This window comes from Dromaius novaehollandiae, chromosome 6, assembly GCF_036370855.1.
Source record: "Dromaius novaehollandiae isolate bDroNov1 chromosome 6, bDroNov1.hap1, whole genome shotgun sequence".
In the NCBI taxonomy this organism is placed as follows: domain Eukaryota; kingdom Metazoa; phylum Chordata; class Aves; order Casuariiformes; family Dromaiidae; genus Dromaius; species Dromaius novaehollandiae.
In genome coordinates, this window is record NC_088103.1 from 37,179,846 (window position 1) to 37,202,101 (window position 22,256).

At 41.2% G+C, this 22,256-nt stretch overlaps 1 protein-coding gene across 2 annotated transcripts in view; it reads left to right on the forward strand.

Annotated features, from left to right (window-relative positions):
• RBM20 (RNA binding motif protein 20) overlaps positions 1 to 22,256 on the forward strand; it is a 102,621-nt gene that overhangs the window by 10,383 nt on the left and 69,982 nt on the right. The window contains exon 1 of one of the 2 annotated variants that reach the window (XM_026117519.2): positions 12,756 to 12,973. The exons of the other annotated variant lie outside the window; for it this stretch is intronic. Coding sequence (XP_025973304.2) covers positions 12,960 to 12,973 — 14 coding nt within the window. The 5' untranslated portion in view covers positions 12,756 to 12,959. Of the gene's footprint in view, positions 1 to 12,755; positions 12,974 to 22,256 lie in introns of those variants that run through there. 2 annotated transcript variants of the gene reach the window in all.

Below are 22,256 nucleotides of genomic sequence, written 5' to 3' on the forward strand. Positions count from 1 at the left end.
TAAGGTTCCCATCAGTTTCCCTGGATTTTGGATCCTGCTGGGTGGGCTCTGAAAGCAGACTCAGACTTGGCACATTGCTTGGGCAATTAATGAAAATGTTGTGCCTTCCCCCCTGAAATCCAGATTGCTTTGCCAAGGTTGTACTTGCCATTTGGTGGAATCTGGTGCTATTCCCTTGCTTAGGTGAGTGGGAGCGTGTGTGCGTAGGCAAACTTCCAAAACCAGCCTGTTTTACCCAAGTCAGTACACTGATCTCTTTACACAGGAGGATGATTGAAAAAGAAGTATCTCACTTAGGAATTGCTGACCGTGGGACGTTGATGTAAAATTGCACCAACTTGCTGTACATCTGCATGGGGGGTTAACATTTGGAAATTATTTACTGAAACTGTAAATCAGAGACCACTACTTATACATGTAAAAAGTTTACGGTTGAAGCCTAATATGACTCTATAACTAAAGGCAAAACGTGATTGGGGGATAATTGAATCTAGAGTCCTACTGATGGTCGTTGCACTAAAATACGGAGGGAATACAACCACGGAGGACAAGGGGAGAGTTTAGAAGACCTGCTTTTGTTGCAGTGTTAACTCAGGCTGCTACCCTTGCTGCCCCTGCGCCATACTGACGCGCGGCCGAACGGGCCGGGAGCTGCTGCCGGGAGCCGTGCGTGGGTTGGGTTAGTCGGGGCTTGTCAGGAAGGGGAAGCGTGCGACGGAGGCATACCCAGAAAGAGAATCCATCTTTCCTTACGTGGGAAAACCCTATCTGGTTCTCCCCAGCTTCTCGGAAAGAACCAAGGCATGCGGCTGGCATCATGCTGGCCTTGTGTCAAGCACCGTTTTGTGTTTTACCCCTTCTGCAGTTTAGTCTGGGTCTAGCTGGTATCAGCATTTTCTCCTTCAGCTATTAATTAAGGTGAGAATGAAGTTAAAGTTATCTCAAGGTGCAAACTCAGTCATTGCTTTTTATCTTGAGGGAAAAAGGTGCGTACTTACGCGGTTTCGTTTGCTTTTAAGTTGTATGGCGCACGCAATGTGGCATTACCTGGGGGAGCGTGAGCTGCCCTCCAGGCTCCCGGCACTTCTGTATCCTCCATAACTAAAAGGCGTGCGTGTACTTTTTCTTCAAACTTTCCAGTGTATCATAAGAGAAAAAAAAGAATCCCTTAAAATCAGTGCAAAGTTTGTAGATTTTTATTTGGATTATTTAATAACTGCGAGAGGTGACTGGTGGGAAAACTGAAAAAGTCGCAGCTTTTCCTGTGCCGTCATTATTTAACCCTTAACCAGCCAGGGCACTCCGAGCTGGGTGACTTTATGTATACCTGTGGGAGTGCAAGTGATCTCGGGAAACAAAGCAGCGCTTTTTCCTGATCGAAAGCCTGTCTAGACTTATCTCGGGCTAGAGCAGGTTATTAATAGAACATGCTGCATTTCCTTCACATAAAAATACGAAGGGCACTTTGCTGAGAAAAAAATCGTGCTGTGCCTTTCTGTCTTTGGGACCAGCTCATCACCCAGCTAAAATTAAAAGGTGAAGTCAGGCAGTTCTTGCTCTCTATTTTTAAACTGCTTCAGCATATGAATGTGAGTGTTAAATCTTTCTTTAGGCCTCTCTTAACTCAATTACCTACTTATTCAAAATATTCTCTTCTCAAATTGCTTATCTATATTTGTCTCTTTTATAGATGTGCTGGAAAAACATACACTTTTCTTTAGCTATTCAGTGTTTGTTTAATTAGTTTTATGTTCAATTTATAGTTATCAAATTATTTATCAGTGATGGAAGCTTCTAGGTAAGCATTTAAAATCTGTTTTGATCCATTAAAAAGTTAGCAAGTAAATGATTTTTTGCGTATCTGTTAAATCTTTTTCTTTTAGAAAATAGTGTGCTGAGGCCCAGTTAAAAAAAAGTAGTAAAAAAAATTTCAAATGAATATTTTTTTTGCCTTAATAATACAATAGCATATAACAATGGAAAAAAATTGTTTCACTTTTTTGATTTAAATCCTTTGTTCTGTGCAAGCATACTCCCATGTTGTTTTACTTGTAGGGCTTTTCTTTTGTGTCTGGGTGGAAGGGCTGGAGGCCCCAGCACTTGGACTGCTTGTGAACCAGAGGTTTGCTGCTACTTGTGTATTGATTTGAATATATTGATTTCTTCTCCCTGTGTTTCAGTGAATCTGGGGGGGAAAAAAATAAAACAACCAATCAGCCACCTTTGGAGTGAAATCGAGTGCTCTGCACTCACAGAGAGCAGTGATTTTCTCCAGATGCTTGATTTCAGCCTGCAGAGGGTGTACTTGGCTCCTTCTGACTGTCTCCCCACGTAGTGCTGGTGACACACCATCCGATTAACAGCGTGTTGTGAATCCGTCATTGCACCTAGACTTAGGAAGGAAAAAGTGTATCTGTCTGTTCTTTTCCCTGTGACATCTGTCCCTTGGCTGCTTTGCCTGTCAGTTGTTTGTAGCACAGACTGCGACTGTTCCTCCTGTATGCAGGGTGGTGGGACCTCTGCTGAACTGATCCTTTTCGTGATTAAAAGGACACTCTCGAGAGCATGTGTTGCTTCTTTGTCTCTTCTTTTAGGCCTGGCGGTTGATCATAAACATAGTGTAAAATGGTGATATGTGGTCTTTCCTTCTCAGTGTTTTCCCAGTTTCCTTCTTTCTGCCAGTGAGGGCAGCTGAGGTGTCTGAGATCTTTGGCGAGTCTTTCCTGAGGTTTCCCGTCCACTGTTGGAGCAGCGGTCACGCCGTGCAGGCCAGGTCATCTGCGTGGTTTGTTAAGCAGTGTTTTGAAGGCTGGACCAGGTGCTAAGGTTTGTAAGGCGTTTCCTTCAGTGTCCAAATACTCCTGGTGCATGCGTGTGAGAGTGCGGGTTTAGTCCTCCCTTTGGCAGATAAATGAGTAAAGTGCTTGTTGCAGACTGTCTTTAGGGTGGCTGGTACTTGGGGATGGCAGCAAATGTGGTCACATCTCCCTGGGCAAAATCTGCGGGCCATTGGTCTGCACGGGGTCTTTCCACGTATCTCCCTCTCTCTGAAATACCTGAGATTTCATGCGCTTGGGTTTTGGAAGATAGCACGTTTCTACTGCTGCTGAGAAACACGTTGCTCTTCATGGCGTTAAGCAGCAGTATAGTTAGATAGCTAGGCGGTGATGTTAAGTAACACAAACCTGGAGCCACAGTCTTTTGGACTCATCTCGCCATGCTGGTCTTTGCGCCTGGAACCGTTTGCCCGTGAATTTGTTCCAGGCTTCCACCCCCTCATGCCGCCCTCATAAAACTCTTGGAAAACCGTCTGTTCTGTAAATCTCCCTGGCTGGACTGACCGCTCAGCCCCTCTGCTCACTCTGTCCTGTCCCGTTGCCCGGTTTTGGCGTCAGAGTGAAAACTTCGCAGCACAGAGATTTACGTAGGCATTTTATGTCTCGTGAAGTAGCGTGTACACTTCTCGTCTACGAGTGAGTGACACGATTCTTCCAGAACTGAAAAGTGCGTTTTAAGACTTAAATATGGACATGATGTTCACCTAGACAATGGGGTTTTTACGTGGCTGGTTACATTCATAGGTTTTTCTCTTGTCCAACTGCAGACTGTAGGCCGATATTAGAAATGTCACACTGGTGGTTACCCGCTGCCAGCTTTGCCTACATCATCTTTTGCTTTTAGCTGTCAGAATGGTAACTGTTGATTTGTTTTTTTGCAAATGAGCATGGTTACCGTGCTACTTCACTGAAGCAGCAGTAGTAGTGAAACAAGTGCTCAAGTATATGCCTAAATCTTGTCAAAATCAGAGGGTTTTAACTGTTTATGCACTCCTGTGGTTGAAACAGAGCCTGAAGAGCTTGTACTCTGGATTCTCGTGTTATGTTTTTGCCCCTGAAAATGAAGCACCTTACAGCATTAAGCTATCAGAAGGATTCCTAGTCATTGGCAATCAGCCTTTATATGCACCGTAATCCACAGTAGGAAATTTAGACAGCTTTTGATTTAGTAACACTTGTCTACTAAGGGTAAGCGGAAGATCAGTGCGGTAGTTACCTTCAGAATTGGTCAGTTGAAACAAATGAGCTATGTATTTCTAATTCATGCAGTGGGGAAAGGAGAATTTTATGAGTATGGTGTAAATCTAGTGGAGTTGCTAACTGTACTTTTAAACAATCATTTGAGTGTATTACTTAAATGGCCAAATGAACTATTTTGTGGTTGCTACAGCTGTTTTAAAAAATCTCACCAGCTTTGTCTCACTGTAAAGCAGACATTTTAAATTCTCTAATGTCCTTTTCAATAAAGGACAGGATTAAATTACTGGAAAACTAGAAACTGTATCTGGTTTTTAGCAGCTTGAGCATTTATACATTTATTTGAATGCTTTAGAGTTTACATGAACAGATTTATTAGCTGAGCTAGGCATTTTGGTTTAAAAGTACGCTATAAAAATTCTTATGTTTTCTTCATACTGTGGCATTAAAAATGCAGAAGTGTTATGAATCACCTCTAACATTCTGATTCAGGATACTATAACGTACTTCATTTACCATTGTTGCAAGTAGGGATTTTTTCATTGATACCATTTGTTTAGAGTTTAATATAGACCATGGTTGTAAGACTTCCCACTGTAACAACAGACTTCCTGATACAGTGCTTAGTTTTGTTTGTTTGTTTGTTTGTTTTTTATATATAGGAATCATCAATACGAGATGAAGAGAGGTTTTGAGGTGCAGGGCAGAAGACCAGTACTCTGTAATCTATTCGTTCATATTTTGGCTTTGCAGCCTGGTGATCTTAGGGAGGTCTCCCATCCCATCGCATCCCATCCCATCCCACCGCATCTCATCGCATCCCATCCATTTTCTAACCATAGGGTAGAGATAAAGGTGCTTACCAACAGTTTGGTCAAGCACTCCAAAAGACCCAGATGAAAACTTTATGGATGCTGACAATAATTACCCACTAGCTAAGCAGAACAGCACCTTCAATACTGCAGTGGAGATAGCTGCACTCAGACTGTTTAGACTATACTACTGCTATCATTAAGAAAAAGCCACCTTCCGATCTCCCTTTAGAATAAATGCTCTAACCCTCTGTCTTCATTCGTAGGGGACCGAATTGTCAGCAATGTGTCAGTTTTACAAAGGGAGGGGGCGATACGGAGCTGGTGTGAGGCCCACAGGGCGCTTCTTCCAGAATTGCAGATTTGAATTTCAAGGCAGAAAGCAATTGTTAGCATTTATTTAAAAAGAGGTGATTCAGAAATACTAAAAGTATGCCACGTTTTCTGAGGGTGTAAATTTAAATTGGCATCATTTTCACCCAGGTAAGTTATTGGAAAGTTAATACTAATTTAAATGATACGAACCTTTAGAGATTTTGTATTTTAATTCATGCTCATCAGCCACTTAGAAAATTAAGGCATTTATCGACATTTTGAAAGTAAGTTGTTTCTTTGATCAAATCACATGTAGTTTTAATTTTCTTGACTTTCTTTGAGGAGAAAAAATCCTCTATTTCCAAATACAATATATGAAATGTATTTGTTTAAGTGGGTAATAAAACTGAAGAGCCGGGTCATAAAGTGTTGTTCACTAAAATGTGTAAGAATGATACAAAGATCCCTCTCACACGATCTCATAACAAAAACTTAGGAAAAACAGAGAAAATAGCTTTATTGCATAGTATATCATACAGATGGAATAGAAAACATCTCAACATTACTTTAAAAAAAGTAAGTATCTATTTACATGTTTACGGGATGTTTTGATGCATGTGTTTGTGCGCATACACAGTTGTATTTATTTAAGGAACTCCTATTTAGAAAACATTCACCTTTTTAAACTACTGATATTTCTAACCTCTCCCAGCATATAAATGCTCCAGTGTGATCTCCCACACAGCTTCCGTCCTCAGCACAGAGCTGGGCTGGTTTAACAGAGGCTCGTGTGAGAACTGTGTTAGAGTGACGTTGTACGCAGTGAACGGTCTTGTCCAAAAGGTCCCCTGGTTCCTTACCGTGTTATTGAGGCAGTCTGGGTGAAAACGTGGGCGCTGATGTGGTGGAAACTGGCTTTATCTTTTCAGGACCTGGTTTTAAAAACACACAGACCTGCACTCTTGCAAATTCCCTGATGCTTTGGCTTTTCTGTCAGTTGAGAGTTCAGCTAACTGAGTGGCCCATCGCATAATATAACTTTTACAGCAACTTCTGTAAGGTACCTAGCAGGCGCTTGCTATAAATGTGAAAATTCTGATTCTAAATTGTGCTTTAAATTTGTTTTAAAATCAGTCATTTAGATTCACTGTGTTTATACTAAATCCGTGATTGGTTAGCATGACCTGCCTGCTTGCAGGTTGGGACTGTGGAAAAGTTCAGCCGCTGAGAAGGTCGTATAAGCACGACTTGGCATTAGTGTATTTTGGGGCTGTGGATACTACTGCTGTCTGTGTCCTTAGGGGTACTGAAGGCTTGAAAGTAAAACAGGAATGGAGCTGTATGGGAGAGCCAGTACCGAGGTTACCTTTGCTGAGCGCTGTGGATCGCCCCGTCGGGGTCTGGGCTTTGTCTTCCCCAAAAAAGGGTCGTGAGGAGCGTGGCGGGACCTGCCTGCCGGGGCGCTCGCTACGGAGGGGCTGGGCTGTGATGCTCCTCTGCGGCGGGCTGCCGGCCTCCTCTCAGCCCTAGAGCAGGTTGCTCAGAAATGGATCTGAAGTGCTGTCGTATAAACTCCGCTTCCCCTGTCGAAAGCGGCGCTGGTGCCCTGCTGGCGAGGGACGCGTCCGGCTTCCCCTGCAGCGAGAGCGAGCTCCATAGCGCTCGGCATGGGCCAGAAATAACACGCGATGTTGGGCCTTCCTGGCGGGAAGGGGTAACACCAAGGCAGCAGGCACAAAGGCCTCTCTGTATAGTACGAAACACCGTATTTGGTTGCCGAGTTGCTCCCGGGTGCGTTCTGCGGGGAGCGCTTATCCGTGCTGGCTGCGCGCGAGCCGTCGTTTCGTCCCTGCCAGCGCAGGGATAACCTGTAGCCCCTGGGGCTGCCGCGTCCCCGTCGCTGCCAGCCTGCCCTGCCCACGTACTACGTTGCTTGGGGGAGCGACCTTAAATTTCCGTGTCGCCGTCAGGTGCTCGTCTGCTTGTGAATCCCCGGGAGCCCTGAATAGCAGCTGCCAACGTGCCCCGGGGGATCCGCAAACGCCTCGCTGCTCCTGGAAAGCCCAGTCGCAGCGCTGGTTGCCTGAGCAGAGTAATCCGCTGCAAGCATGGGTTTAGCACGGCAATCCGTCAGCGAAGGCTTGCATTGGTATCTAATTGGTTAGGGAAATAAGCTGGAATTTAAATTTGTGCTTAGATATGGTTTTTAATTCAAACAATATCCTACTTAGGATTTCAGTGACATATTTTACAGATCGCTCTTTCTGGGGCTCAGACAGCTACGTTATATGCGAAGACCAGAATCAGGAGGCTTCGCAGTATCAGTGGTTATCCTGTAGCGGTTTTCAGATGGCAGAGCGTGACGTAACCCGTACAGTCGGCTTCGTTTCGCTGCAGCGCAAACCTCCTCGTACCCATTAAGTAACCAAGGCACGTTCGGAAGCCCATCGGGCTGATACAACGCTAGCTGGTTAATCCAGGTGTTCTTTACTACGTTACGAAAACTGCAGATTAACAAATCGCTCATTGGTGAATGAAAGAAGATTGATTACTATTCAAAGCCCTCAGAGAATTAGATACGCAGCCTGGATTAGCTAGCTCAAAGGGTGCTTTCAGTGAATGAACTCCATTTTACTAAGGGCTATAACGTAGCTTACATCTGCTCAGTTTTACCTTTCTCTAGCAACACTTGGCAATTTTGCTCCTTGTTCTTTGGAAAAGTGATGTGAATGTTTGTTTGCCTGTATGTTGTTTGCATTGATCTCAGATTAAACCACGGCACCAGCATCGGCAGTTGTGTGGGCATGATGGCTAAGGTCAAATTAATTGCAGCCTGCATTTGCTCGTAATTCTGCCAGCGGCTGTGCAATAATGTTGTTTACTGACCGGTGCTTTTATTAGGCTGACAGGCCATCATTTGAATGGCAAACCCATCAAATTTAAGTAGGCACTTAGCTCGGGATTTTCTCAGCATTAATTGAAGGCGCCAGGGGTACTGCGCTGGGACAGGTGCAGTTTTGCTGTGCAGAGGCAGGATTTGAGGAGCACATGGGGAACAAAAGCTCCCTGTGCATCCTGGCATCCAGCTGTGTTGGGTTTCTTACTTGAACCCAATGCAAGAAGTCTTTAAGGGAGATTAGGGCTGGGGGTGGGAGGTTTCAGGCTATTGGCAGTTATCCTGTGGGGAGCTGGAGAGTGCGTTTCATAGGCACTGCTGTATCCTGCCCTTTGGCTAAGCCCAGAGAAAAGGGATGAAGAGAAGAATAACAAAAGAGACATAAACCCGAGATATTAGCTGGCTCCTGGAAAGGAGGTGAAAATCTCCTGAGATGGGTTTAGGATCTTGCAATTGCCTTTTTGCCCTGGAGCAGCTGCCTGTAGGCTGCCGCTGGCAGGACGGGGATCGCGGGCTGGCTGAGCCGTCGATCCGCTCCGGCGTGGCGCTGCCTGCGCTGTCTGTGCCTGCTCGGGAAGGGAGGCCTGGACCCGCAGCTGGAAGCACGCTGGAAAGAAGAGCAGTTTCTAACTTAATCGTAGTTTCAGTGGTTTTGCCGTATTTGCCTGTATTTCTGTTTTACCCACTGACTTCCTCATATGGTTTTTATCATACATGGCATTGCTTGGCTGGTAAATGCTTTTCTTTTTGCTTTATCATGTCTCAAGAGAATTCCACAATTCAGTATCAAAATGTCTCCTTGCATGGGAGGAGGGAAAGGAAAGATTTACATGATGCACGTCTCGTTTTACAGTTTCCGGATGGTCTTCAGTTTGGCTGGTCGTAGCGAGCATTTGTTTTTCATAGTCACTCCATGCAGGCTTGTTTATTGACTCAAGCTGTCTCTGCTCACTGCAGTATTGCTGGTGATTAATGTGCTTTGCCATTCTGATTTGTATGGTTTGTCCTGCGCAGCAAAATTAATGACAGAGGCTTTTGGAAAACAGCAGAGAGCTAATTACATTTTTCATTAAATGCTCCTCCGAGTGCACGAGCCAGGCTGTGATGCTTCGGTGTTACACAGCCTGTTTGCCTCTTTCCTCTGCTGCTTTTGCAAAGCGTATGCGGAAAATAGACTCGCCAGTGAAATAAGGGCAGGGAGAGGGGACAGACAGGGGAAAAGAGTCGTGAAAGACTGGCATTTTCAGGCCTCTCTTCCACTGCCCTTCTCCCTTTCCTCCCCTACTCCGTAGCAACTTGCTCTTCTGGTTTTCTTCTGCACAACCTCTGCTGAGGACTCCTGACCTCTCGTGTCCTGGTCTGCCAGAGCCCCAGTTTCTCCTCTACCAAACCTTCCTTTCCTTGGCTCTCACCTTTTTGTCTACGGATTGGCTCCGTCCTCAGCAGCTGAACCTCGTGTTTGGAGCGCACAGGAGAAACGTCCGTCGCTTCTTCCTGCTGCCAAGAAATGCCGTGTAGAGCCGCGGCAGGTTTGACACCTGCAGAAGCTTCTGCTTGGAAATCCAGCCCGTTGGCTTGGTGTAAGAGAGTGGCAGTGGAAACTGGGCATTTGTCTGCCCGAGAAAGGCCAGAGGCTTTCCAAGTTGATAAACGGAGAAAGCTTTCCGTCCTGGAAGCGTAACGTTTATGGAAGAGCCGCGAACGCTCTGGCGATTCAGGGTCGCTCTCTAGCACGACGTGGCCTCTATTGCAAAAGCTGTGACTTTGTGGATGAAAGAGGGAGAGACCGTAGCAGACGGGACGGTGCTGGGAAGGGCTAGGGGCGCCCTGCCTCTGCCTTGGAGAGATGGTGTAAAACCGGTGGAAAAGCGGCCGTGAGGCTTCTCTTGGCGCGATGGAGCGCTGCTGCCCGCACGGGTTTTGTGCTAGCGCAGCACGCAGACCGCCGCGCTCACGGCCGCAAGCGCAAAAGGTCACGATTGGATTTAGCCTCTCCCCATCAGGGCTGCAACGCGTTATTCGTCCTAGAAACTTGAGAAATTTGTTAAGATATTCTGTGTTTGATTTTGATGCATCGGGACAGCTTTTTAAAGGTCCGTAACAGTTTAAAATACAGTATTTTACTCCTCCTATTCTTTTTGTGGTTTTATGATCATATTTTCTAATTGTGAGAAAATGTATCCACAAGTGTAAAAGTTGTCTGTCTAGAAGCAACAGTTATGCATAATATGTTTAAAATACTTCCTTGTAACCATGCAGTTACCAGAGCAATACAAGATCATTTCAGCAGCGGGAGGTTAAAAAATTATTCAGGCACAAGTAGGATTTTTATTGTTGTGAATGCACACCAGTAGGATTTTTATTGTTGTGAATGCGCCTTTAAAAGTCTTATTATTTTTTCCCTCACCTCAGCTCCAATTTCTAATTAATCCTAATTAAGCAATTTTTGCCAATCGGTAGTACTGTACTGTGCTTTGTGGTTGTTTCCTAGGAATGGCAGATCTGGAGGAACACAATGTCAAACAGTAACTTTTATAGGAAAGCTTCAGAGAAAGCCATAAACCGTTTCCATACATAGATCACTTGTTTTACTTGGTTGTTAAACGTCAGGTGATACATATAAGCCTGGTATCTTTTCTTTTTAAAGGTACAGGCTTTTATGAAGCAGCCATCTGGCAAATTGTTCTGCTGTATTTGCAGATGTGCGGCTGTATCTTTTATGCTGAAAAAGACAAATGAAAAAAGTTAAGCAAAACTCAAAGTGCGTATAAAGTACGTACAAAGCGTATGTAATGCGTCAGCATTAAAATAACATGATGTCTCCAGTCTTCTGTGCCACATACGGGGAAAAAAAATGTAATTTTGGCAGAAATCATAGGTTCCCAAAGTATATCACTCATTTTTTTTCCAGCGATAACAGGTAAGACCGAAGACATAATGGGCCGGCTGTCTTGTGTACGGAGACCCTTGCAAGCTGGTTAGGAGGGGAGCGACTGCAGGGGAAAGAAGCAATGGGATGGAACAGCAGCGAGATGGATATCCAGCCCTGGTTATCCATCCGTCAACAGGAACAAACTGTTGCACATCATATAATTTTACTATAAATAAGTGTTTTCTATTTAGATACTGATACATTAAACAAAATAGAGTTTCACATTTGTCCTGGTTATAGCTTTTTCTTGCTTACTAGTCAGTACTTTTCTCCTCTGGCAGGCGAGTGCAAAAAATGTCCCTTTTTGTGCTTCTCCCCCAGATATGTTAAATGCAGAAATTCAAACCTATAGCACAAGTATGATATTCCAAGAGATACTGTTTTTTTTAAAATTAGTCTTTTACAACCTTGTTTATCTATACAGTGCAGAAAGAAAACATGTTTTTGTCCATATTGCATCAAGAGTACTGTGTGATTGAAAAACCCCTTCCATCTTTCAGAAGGAGGACTTTATTTTCCTGGCAGAGGCAGTCCCACGGGGGCTAGGATCCCGGGGGCAGACTGACAGGTCAGATTATTTATCACTTGAAAGCTAAACATACATAACATGAAAGCTATTCAGACATGCCTGAATCTCTGCAGGGCTATTTTGAATTACTTTCCAAGATACAAGCAGGAAAAACCTTAAAACAAATTTTCAAATTCAATGACAAATCTTTGGGTTTTTTAACCTGACTCAAAAATAACTTATTTGAATTTGTGAAGACAAATCTTTTAAATGAGAGCAAATGTAGACTAAGGAACAAATTTCTTGGAATTATGCAAAACTGACCTGCTGATTTAGGATTTTTCCTGTTCTACATGCTGATAATTTGTTTCCAATTTGACTTGTTAATTACTACCAAATAATACCTGTCCTTCCGGTGACTATAAGCTCATCGTTTTTTTTCCTTGATTCCGTGAACATTTTAGTCTCTCTGTAACTTTTTAATATCTTAGAATCCTGCTATGCCTTAAGTTTTCGAAGTCAGATACTTATTGTTTCTTAAAGCTTTCTGTTATTTTCTAGGTTATTGGTAAAATTTTCTGATAGTAAAAATTCTAAACAAAATGCAAACAGGTGATTTTTTTTTCTCCTGTAAAAATAAAAAAATAATCCATCGACATTATTTTAATGGTGGAAATGTCTTTGTACAGAAAGGTATTCTAGTCACAATGCAGAATTCCTAAAACTATTGTGAATTTGGAAGTTGTTTTAAAATTTGGTCTCTGAACCTGAATTTCAAAAACATTTTAGAAATTAAGGTTACTGAATAATCTTGAACAAATTTAATCTGTACTCAGTTTATAGATTCTAAAACTAGAATATACCACTTTTAAATAAAAGCAAAGATTTTTCTCTAAGAAAAAGGTTTCTTATGCAAGATAGACTTAAAATGGAAAAAGTTTTCTTTTATTGTTTTGCAAAGAACTCTACGTGTCTCAACTAAAAAGTATACCAACTTCTGAGATGCTCGATTTTATTAATAAGAAGCTGGTGTGTTTATTTTTTTGTCAGGAAATTCTAAATTTCTGCAGTGGAGCAAGGGAGGTTCTCATACCTGGCTTTTAAAAGTAGATCAAGTGAATTTATTAGTAATGGGTAACATCTGATGGAACCTGCCAGATGATCTTTGGTGTCAATATATTTAGCAGATAATTCAAAGTATTCATCGATAAACTCTGACATAAAGTTAATTTACAGACTGCTCTGAACTTAAATTCTTTTTCAAGCACCTTGTGCCATTTCAGAAGATAAACTTTCAATAGGCCAGTGCTTATCTGCATGCTTCCTGGCTGGCTACGATTTAAGCTCTACTGGCTTGGACAACTCGCGCAGTTGAACCTTGCTAACTCGTGTGAGTGCTCAGCAGGAACATGGGGAATTACTGAATTTTTATCAGTAGGAGAAAAACTCAAAAGCAAAGATAATGAATCACAAAAGGTAGTGTATTCATTTCAATTAATAATATTGGTTTGTTATAATTAATTAGAATAACATTTAATACTGAATTAATAATATGTCTCTCCTAAGTCCATAAAAAATGAAGACCACAGTAGAGTATCTGACTGTTGCATGTGGCTATTAGATCTTTTGTAAAAGCATTTATGCTTCCAATATGCAGTACTACTGTGTAGATTAGCAGAAGGCAGAAAAAGAAGGGTCTGTATGGTTTTGATTTTAATTTTTATTGTGAACGTGATTGTGGCCTCTGTAAAGAAACCATCTGCTTCTGTTGAAAGGATAACGCACAGGCACAAGTGAAAGGACCTCAAGGTATGATTTATTGTTTTTTAATTGTTCCTATTGCCTTTGACCAACATGTTCTTTCTCCAGCGTGACTCAGAGAAGTTGTTGTTGTCAAATGGGTTACAGCAGATTTGGATGCTGTTATACGAGGTGCTTAACAGGGCTTGCAAAACAATTCAGTATGCGATAACTGTGGAAATGTTCTCTGCTGCTTCCAGATGCACACCATCTATTTTTGACTTGGAGGCTGGTTTTTGTCAGGTCAAGGGGTGGGCACTGAAGACCTTATCTTTTTTTTTTCTTCTTCTTTTTTGACAACACGCTGTTATCCTTCCTGGGTCCTTGGGTTGGCTGGTTGATAGCACTGGTATTTAAAACATCTAGATAGGAGAAGTCACTGAACTTCTTTTTCTATTTTTAAGGATGCTCGTTAAGGTTGCTGGCAAAGTGTAGTGACCCTCAAGGGTGAGGTGCAAGACTGGGGAAGGACCCCGCTAGCAGGAGCGAGAGTTCGGAGGAAAGCACACTGCCTCCAGCCCCATGGCTTTGTTACAGACGTGCGCTAAAAGCATAAGTCAGCGTCTAAAAGTTGCATGTGTTAAATATTTTATACATGTCCTCATTGATTGATTGATTGGTTTTATTTAGTAGGTATACTTTCAAGGAAAGTACATTTTATGGCACATTTGGGGAATTTTTAAACTGAAATTTTTCAGATTTTGAGGAGGACCATTGCATTACATAGTATTTTATCTGAAGAAAGCTATTTATGTGCATTTTTTTTTAAGGTTTACCATTAGATAAGCTTCTAAAACTCAATTATACACCCTCATAAAGGTAAGAAACGAAAGGACACCTCCAAATAATGAATACACAGAGCACATCAAAGTCTGTGCAAACCATTAGGACGCACAAGGAACTGCTTGGTCTGTGGTGCAGCCTGGTGCTGGCCAGGTTCACTCACATTGTGTTAAATGAATTTTTTTGTTTAGCCATTTAGTATCCTGATTTAATTCCCACCCCCAGATTCTTGGACCTTGCAGTGATGAAAGAGCAAAGCATGCAAGTGCAGCCTGCTCACTGTGTCTATGGTTGTGAGTTAACAATAACTATATAATTAACAAACTCTGTATGTTTTAATTGGGTTTATTTATATTGGAATTTAAAAATGAGATAATGTAAGCAAACTTCAAGAAATTTAAGAAATCTGCAGCAATAAAGAACACGTAGTTTTCCAGAAGAAATGATAAGTATGACTTAATCTCATGTAAAAATTGTGCACGGCTTCCTAGCTACACCTAGAACTAATAAGTGGAACTTATAATTAATAACATTTTAGATAAATATGATTGATGGTTTTGGCAAAATGGTAGTTTTCCCTCCGCTTTTAATCTTTTTCATATGGTAATAACTCTCCTTCAGTGGTGGGGAGGAGGCAGAGGGAAAGAGAGGAGGCAATTTATTCAATGTAGGTGTTTAACTGATGAATGGCTCCCTAGCTAAAGAGACATTTGCAAAATTTAAGCAGGACCTTAAAGGAGGAAGTGAAAATGCTCAACATACCTATTATCAGAAAAATGAATGTTCCTTAGTGTAGTCAGACGATGTATAAAATGTAATTATTACAAATCTTTAAGGTCATTCTCTCTCTTGAACTTAATCATACTGTGAAGAATATATTATATGAATACTTCCCTCATGCGGCAACATGATATTTTCTTTTTGTTCCATAGTTACTGAATTTTTTATGCCACCAAGTGATATTTTTATGCTTACCCCCATAACCAATCACCAGGTTGTGAGCAATAAGGTAACATCTAACTGAAAAACAAAATTAAGGTGACAAATAGTGTGTATTTGAGCTTGCATTAGTGAAGCCTAGCAGAAGCTAGTATTTAACACCTGTATCTATGTGATCTTATTCAGTGGTCGATGCACAGCTATATATGAGGGAAACATTCTGCTTTGAACAAAGCAGAACTTGAATTCTTTCTTCTTTCAATATAAATTGCCAATTAGAGGAAACATGGTAATCACACTCAAGTCTGGCCATTCATTTGTGAGGTCTTCCCTAGGCGCCTTTAATGCGTTAACTGCTGTATGTCTGAATTTTTGTTGTTTGCAATATCTGTCTCTTGGGGGTTTGTGAAAATTAGCTTAAAATGTTTGCAAGCAGTTTTACAAAATCTCTCTAATGATTACTCAGAATACTTCTGTAGCCAAGAGAAACAAGTGCAACAGGTTTGTATTGAATAAAATAAAAAGTAATAAGAATAGCTGAACAGATATTCTTCGATATAGTACTTATTTATATCAGTATAGATAGTTTCTCAGTTATTGACTCAGTTGAAAAACAGGAACTAGTTTAAAACAGGACAAAACATAGACTGCCTGTAGTTTCTTGGAGATCTGTAGAGTTGCCATATGGAAGCATTTATGTTTGCTTAGTGTCACTCACCGGTCTTGAAACTGTCACAGAAAAAGGGAGAAAGGAAAAAAAAAAAAAAAAAAGAACATAAAAAAGAACTTACTCCTTCAGAGAATGAGCTGCTCTGGTCACAGCCAGATCCTTTGTACCTCTCCAGTTAGGAAAATGGCATTTTTTCTTCAGGCAACTTATCTTCAAAGACTTAAAAAAGCCAAAATGCTCTACTTGGGGAGTAGAAATGATTTAATATCTGCAACACACTGGTATTTTCCATGTTAAAATTTTTCAAGACAACTTTTCAGGTTTGCCAAAACCCAGCTTTTGGGCTGTTTGTATAACAAACAGATAATATGGGTCAGCAGAGTAGTAGAGCAGTGCTGAGCATAATACATTCCTTCGGTGGGTATTTTGTTGTCCTTTCACTCAGAAACAACCTGTATTTCAATATTAATTAGCTAGTTTAACAGTCCATAATTATGATCTTTTGCAATACACATTTGGCTGATACTTTAGCATTACTGTTGCTCTTTGGGTGTTTTGGTTTATTTTCCAAAGCAATGATCCAAGTTTTTCTTCCTTTTAAAACTGATTTTGGAACAAAAACTGTACAAGTTTTTTTAGCAGATTTTACTGCTCATGTCCAATATGATTTGAATATGATGATTCTCAGTAAATGAAGTGGTGAAGAAAATCTAATAATCCTGTTACTAATGCAGCGTTGTGTATCAGTAGACTGGAGTGGCTAAACAGTGAGTTAAATGTTCAAGTCCTGGCAGTGACCTGCTGCGTGTGGCCCGGTAAGCAGACCTGTAAGTGAGTTTAAGCTGCAAAGCGCTCATTTGCAGAATACACGGAGTACCTCCTTGTTGGGACAGGCGAGGTTTGCTTGATATTTTTAAAATACTCTGAGGCCATTGTTAAAGTACCTTAATAGCATCAGGGAATAATTAGTTCTGGAACAGTTCTTTATGTGCATCTTTTTACTCAATGCATATAGTTTTTAGGCACTTAACTAAGCAAATTGTGTGGTTTTAGAAATCCTAATACACCAGTAAATCTATTCTGTCTTATTACCCGCAACGTATAGCAGTGGACATGAACACTTTACTCCCAGGAACATGCTAATACATTTCATATTCCTTTCTGTCTCTTCACTATACATCTACGTAACAATAGGCTTGTACTAAAAAATTAGATTTCTAGACACATGTTCAGCTCTCTCATAATCTTACTAGCAGGCAAAGTTACCAAGGGCCGTTGGTTTGGGGTCTGTTATTCAATCGTACTATTGGAGCTAGAAGATTCTGCTTTACAGTTCTTTCTCCCAGTCTTTGCTTGAGGAAACACATCAGGGAATCCCGATGCTAAGCAAAATAGACTTTAATGGCCAGTATTAAGCTCCGTTGATCAACCCATAGAATGAATAAATGCTGAATTTCTCAATAAAATGAATAAAGAATAGGAATTTTGATTTGTTGAGCAGGAAAATAATTGCATTGCATCCCAAATACTCCTATATGAATAACTTATGTGGGACAATTTGAAGGCCAAGCCCAATTAATTCTCAGCAATGGACTTTAAAACTCAGAGCTGTTAGGTTGGTGCAGATTTGTTCATGTTAGCTTTTTGGGCTGGAGAGAGGCAAACCAAAAATGATCCTAAAAGAAGCCAACCACCAAGCCCATGGAGGTGCTGGTAACCAGGGCTGGAAAGGACCCCTAAAGAGCTGGCAGAATTGCTGGTTTTTGCTTTGTCGCAGGGCTGAGGCAGAGAAACCCCGTTTTCCGTAGCCGGAGCACTTGGACGTCCTCCAGTCCGGCGTGAACAAAGAGCTGCCTGTGAGTGCCCTGGGAGCCCCCACATCTGCTCTGGCAGACAGGCCGCGTGGCAGGGGAAAATCCTCCACATCTGTGACGTGAGCCAGCGGAGTCCGGAGAACACCTGGAATTACTAGACCCGGCGTTTGAAGTTTATCCCAGGAGTTGGTTTCTGATAGATTAAACGCCTTCAGGGGCCAAGTTTCCATGCTCTGTAGGAGTTAAGCGTTAGGACAGATTTCTCACCGGTGGATCTGGATCTTAAAGTCTGAACCCAGTCCTCCTTTGGAATGTAATAGAATAACTTTTCCGAGCTTTTTTTTAATTAGCCTTTTTTTTTTTGGTGCACAAAAACATCTGGTTTTAGCTGTCCTTAAAAAAATTTCATCCGTTTCAGTGTCCACTCAGAATTTCACAAGCAAACACATACAATTTACGCCTTCCTTTTTGTTAATTGATTTAAGGTGATTTCATTAGTATAAATATCCAGTGAAACAGAAAACAATAAAAACCACACAAACAGCTTGTTTAAGGAAAGCTCATTATGTTTTTGAAAAAAGCATTACAAATAGCTGTGCATTTTACATAAAACCTGAAGGTGTTTCCTCTGATCAATGTGCAATGAAAACAGACCCAGTATGTAATATTATCAACCAGCTTTTAAAAAATTAATTCAACAATTATTCAGATAACTGGTTGACTAATAAAAAGGAAATTATTTTAATGGACAATTTGTGAATGGAAAACTGTGTCTAAACAATTATTTGTATTTTAGGGCAGTCATAACAGAAAAGTGTGTACTGTTGTAGAATGAAGCTTACAGTGATCTTTATTGCTGGAATTTTAAAGCTCACATAACTGAGATAGGAAGGTTGGCAACTGTAACTGTAATTGTGTGTTTGTGAAATTAGTGGATGGGTATGTTAATGACTACTTTCTGTATTCACCAGTCATCATTTATGATAGTATGACTGAATTTTAAAACATGCTTTTGAAACTGTTTTATGGTTTTAATATTGGAATAAACTGCCCACTAGGAGGTTATGCAGTGCAGGTACATGGGCAGCTCTGTGTTGTTATTTCATGTTTATGGTAGATGCCAAATGTTGAGGATGTTCATGTTTTTTTTCAGTCAGCCAGGTTTCTGCTGCTATTTAATGAGAACAAGTTTGAATGAAGTATTACGAACTGAACATTTTGAAAGTCATCTCTAATTAGTAAAAATAAAGTTTCAGTTTCATTTCTTGTATAATTCTATTTCCTTAAAAAAAATCTTAAAGTTGCTATAAACTAAGATAGACCTAATGCATCAGCTGTGTTGGTTACCCCCTTTTTAACAGAGACCTCTGTGAAATACTGAAACTGTAGCTCTAGCTCTAGCTGCTTCAGAAGTTCAAATAAAGATGGACTGATGTTTGAAGAGTTACTTATACATTTAAGGAATAGAGAGCATTTTAAATGGAGAAGAGGATGAAGTGAGGTGGTGGGAAGAAAATCCTGGTGATAGCACATTCATGTTAATCTGGGTCACAGCCTGCCTTCACTCTTTCTTCTGACAGTCTTAACACTGTATAATCCTCCACAATTTAAAACAGGGTATACATTGTTTTTTTTTTTTTCCTGAGAAGTAAGTTATCTGGTAGAAAAAAATGAGTAACAGTTGGGGGGAAAAATCTGTATATAGAAGAAGTTTTTCAGATTACATGGGAAAGTGTGTCATATTTGCTCTAACTTTTAAAACCATTTTCCATTGCTGTACTGCTTGGCAGTCTATTAAATATTAAGGAATTTTGAATGTCAGTATTGCTGTTCTGGGCGCTGTGGACTGCACACACAAGCTGCTGCTCATCTTGTTGGAAGAAAATACAATAAAAATTCCCCTAGATTTTGTCTCCTGTAGCAGAAACATTATCATATATATTTAAAAGCTATCTCTTTCTTTGATAATGGTCTAGAAGTAAATGAATTGTTTCTATTAAAATTTCTTTTGAAAAATAGTAATTAATAGCCCAGTGCTAGGCTCAGATTGGTGGTTTTTCCTTTTATCCTTTTTAGTAAAATATTTTCAAAGTAATTTTGGGTTTTTTTAGTAGCTTCTACGAGGCACAGTGTAACAAAATTATAGGAAAGATGAAGGACCTGGTGACATTGCCTCATGGGAAGGGAAGACAATGGCTCTCCCGCCCAGGGCATTTCATCAAAGCGTGATAGTAGCTAAGACGTTAGATAAATTCCATTTCTCTTAAGTGAATAAAGTGTATTAAAATCAATGCTAGCAACGAAGTACGTTTCTTTGAAATCCTAAATAACCTCAGTATTATATGATATCCAGTGGGTACAGGAAACGAATGTAAAAGCATTTTGATGTTATAATTAATGTCAATCTAGTACAGCAGTTGAAAAATATGAGCGTTTCCTGTCAGCCAAACAATTCTTTGATGTGTTCAGCATGAGATTTTCTTGGATATATACAAAAGTTTATTACATACATATCATTAATTGTCATTAACATATGTATTATAATCCACAAGTCAACTAATAACTTTGTTTAACTCTTACAGTGTGTTTTAACATTGCCAATTTGCTTTCTAATATAAAAGGTATTGCAGGCATTCTTTTTTTGAAATTGTAAATGATTATTTAAAAAGCTGTTTTTCTTTGCGTGCATTTAGGTATCTTGGAATTTGATTTTTCTTTTAACTGTGAAGCTGTTTCTATCCTTTATAGAGTCACAGCTTGGGTTTCTTAGATTAGGGGAATGTGCTCTCCATACAAAAATAAGTTAGAGTATGATATATACCCTTTAAAATGGACTGGGGATACAAAATCATCACAAATACCAAGAATTCCCTCTTTAGATAAATGCATGTACAATCTCATCTTTCTTACCTGGATGGTGATTTTTTGGAGATGAGTTTGAGAGGCTTGAACCAAACTACTTTTTCTGAAGAACAGAGTTCGTATTAGATACCTTTTGATTTTATCCAAACTGATTCTTTGTGTTTTCTTTTCACATATTTTTACAGCAATGTAAAATAAAAATACCTGGGAAATATCTGGTACCATCCTAATGATTCGAATATAGCTAGAGGCTGAAATTGCAGAGAAAGCAGTAATCTGCTATTACAATGTAAGGACTAATTCGCGGTGTACAGAAAGGTGTGAGGCTGTGGTCCTCCTGTCCCACGAGGTTTGGGACAGGAGCAGCCGGTCGGCGCTGGGAGGAGGACGGGCAGTCGGGATGCGCCCGCTGCATCGCCGGGTCCCCGAGGGGTGTCCGGGCCATTCCCATAGGCGCTGCGTGGATCTAGCAGGAGCGGCTGTCTCCACCTCAAAGACTTTGTTAAGGATTAAAGGGCTTTAGCATGGATTGGGTGCTTTCGCTGCTCCGAGTGTTGGAAAACGCAGCCTTGGCTTAAGCGGGTCGAGTTCACGGCGCAGTCTGAAAGATGAGCTGCCCGAAGTTGCCGTAGTACTCTGAATTAAATAACGTGAGTCAAAACACAGCAAAGATAAAGAGCAAAGGAGCAGAGTGACACTAACAAGGAAAATGAGTGCACAGGACAGCTCTGCACGTACTCGGATTGCTTTGAGACAATAGTGAGCAATTTAATAATAATTTGCCAATACATATTTGGCTGCCAGTAAAGTTCTACAAAGTTGTGCATCCCTTTGCATTGACGTACTGATTAAAAATAGAACATATCACACACGCTCATGTGAATGAACTGGGATACTCCCTGTGTGCAGTTTAAAAGATCAGTATTATAATTAAAACCATAGAAAACACAGGTGCAGAGAACATAAATAAGATTGCACATGCTTTAGTCATTCCATATCATGAACTGTTTAATTATCCTTCTTCTCTGCTTGTAACTGAATATAGCAAAACCAGGCTTGTGTTTATGAACCGCAATGAGTGATATTTCTTATGAGATGCCTTGATGAGATTCCCGTATCATGTGACACGCTTGACCAAAAGTCACTTTCTTACCTCTGTGCCTGTCAAGAGCAGTCGACTTTGTCACAGCTTGATGACAGATGAGACTGGGGTGCTGCACACGGCAGTCGGCTTTGTGCAAACACATAGCAAAGAATGGGGATTGCAGCAGACGGTTAAGGAGACTGGTTGTCTTTAAATGAGCGTGAAGAGCACTGATGTGGGTCACTAGTGGTGACAGTCAGCTCTGAGGAAAGCTCCCCTGCCCGGATGCTTCAGTGGGAATAGGGAAAGACCTTCCACGTTCAGGCCACGGTTTTGAGCATAGGCCCTGCCGGTAATACCTGAACTTGGGCATTTTTGGTGCCTCCTGCAGGGCAAACTGATAGGTCTGATTTTGAGTCCTAGTGACGGAGCATCTGCATGACAAAGTGTGTGTTGTAATTAGCATCCTGGTCACGGGCCTCAGCAAAGGGAGACTGAGCTAGCCGAACCCCTAGAAGGAGTCAGCCTTCTCGGCTGTGGGAGCTGATGGGATTCGCTTGATTTGCTTCTGGCCGTATCAGTGCTGTTTGGTGCCTCGGTAGGACACGAGCGTCCAGGCTCGCTGTTTCCCAGTAGCCCGGGGATCTCCGTGTTTCAGCCTTGCAGGACAGCCAGGCTTTATGTGCTGGTCTCAGTGGCCTTGAGAGGGCTGTGTTTGCTTCTGAAGTTGCCTCTTGCCGCCTCGTTGGGCAGTTCTCCGTGATTTCTGGGGAAAGTGTGCTGGAAAGGGAATATGAAAGAACCACA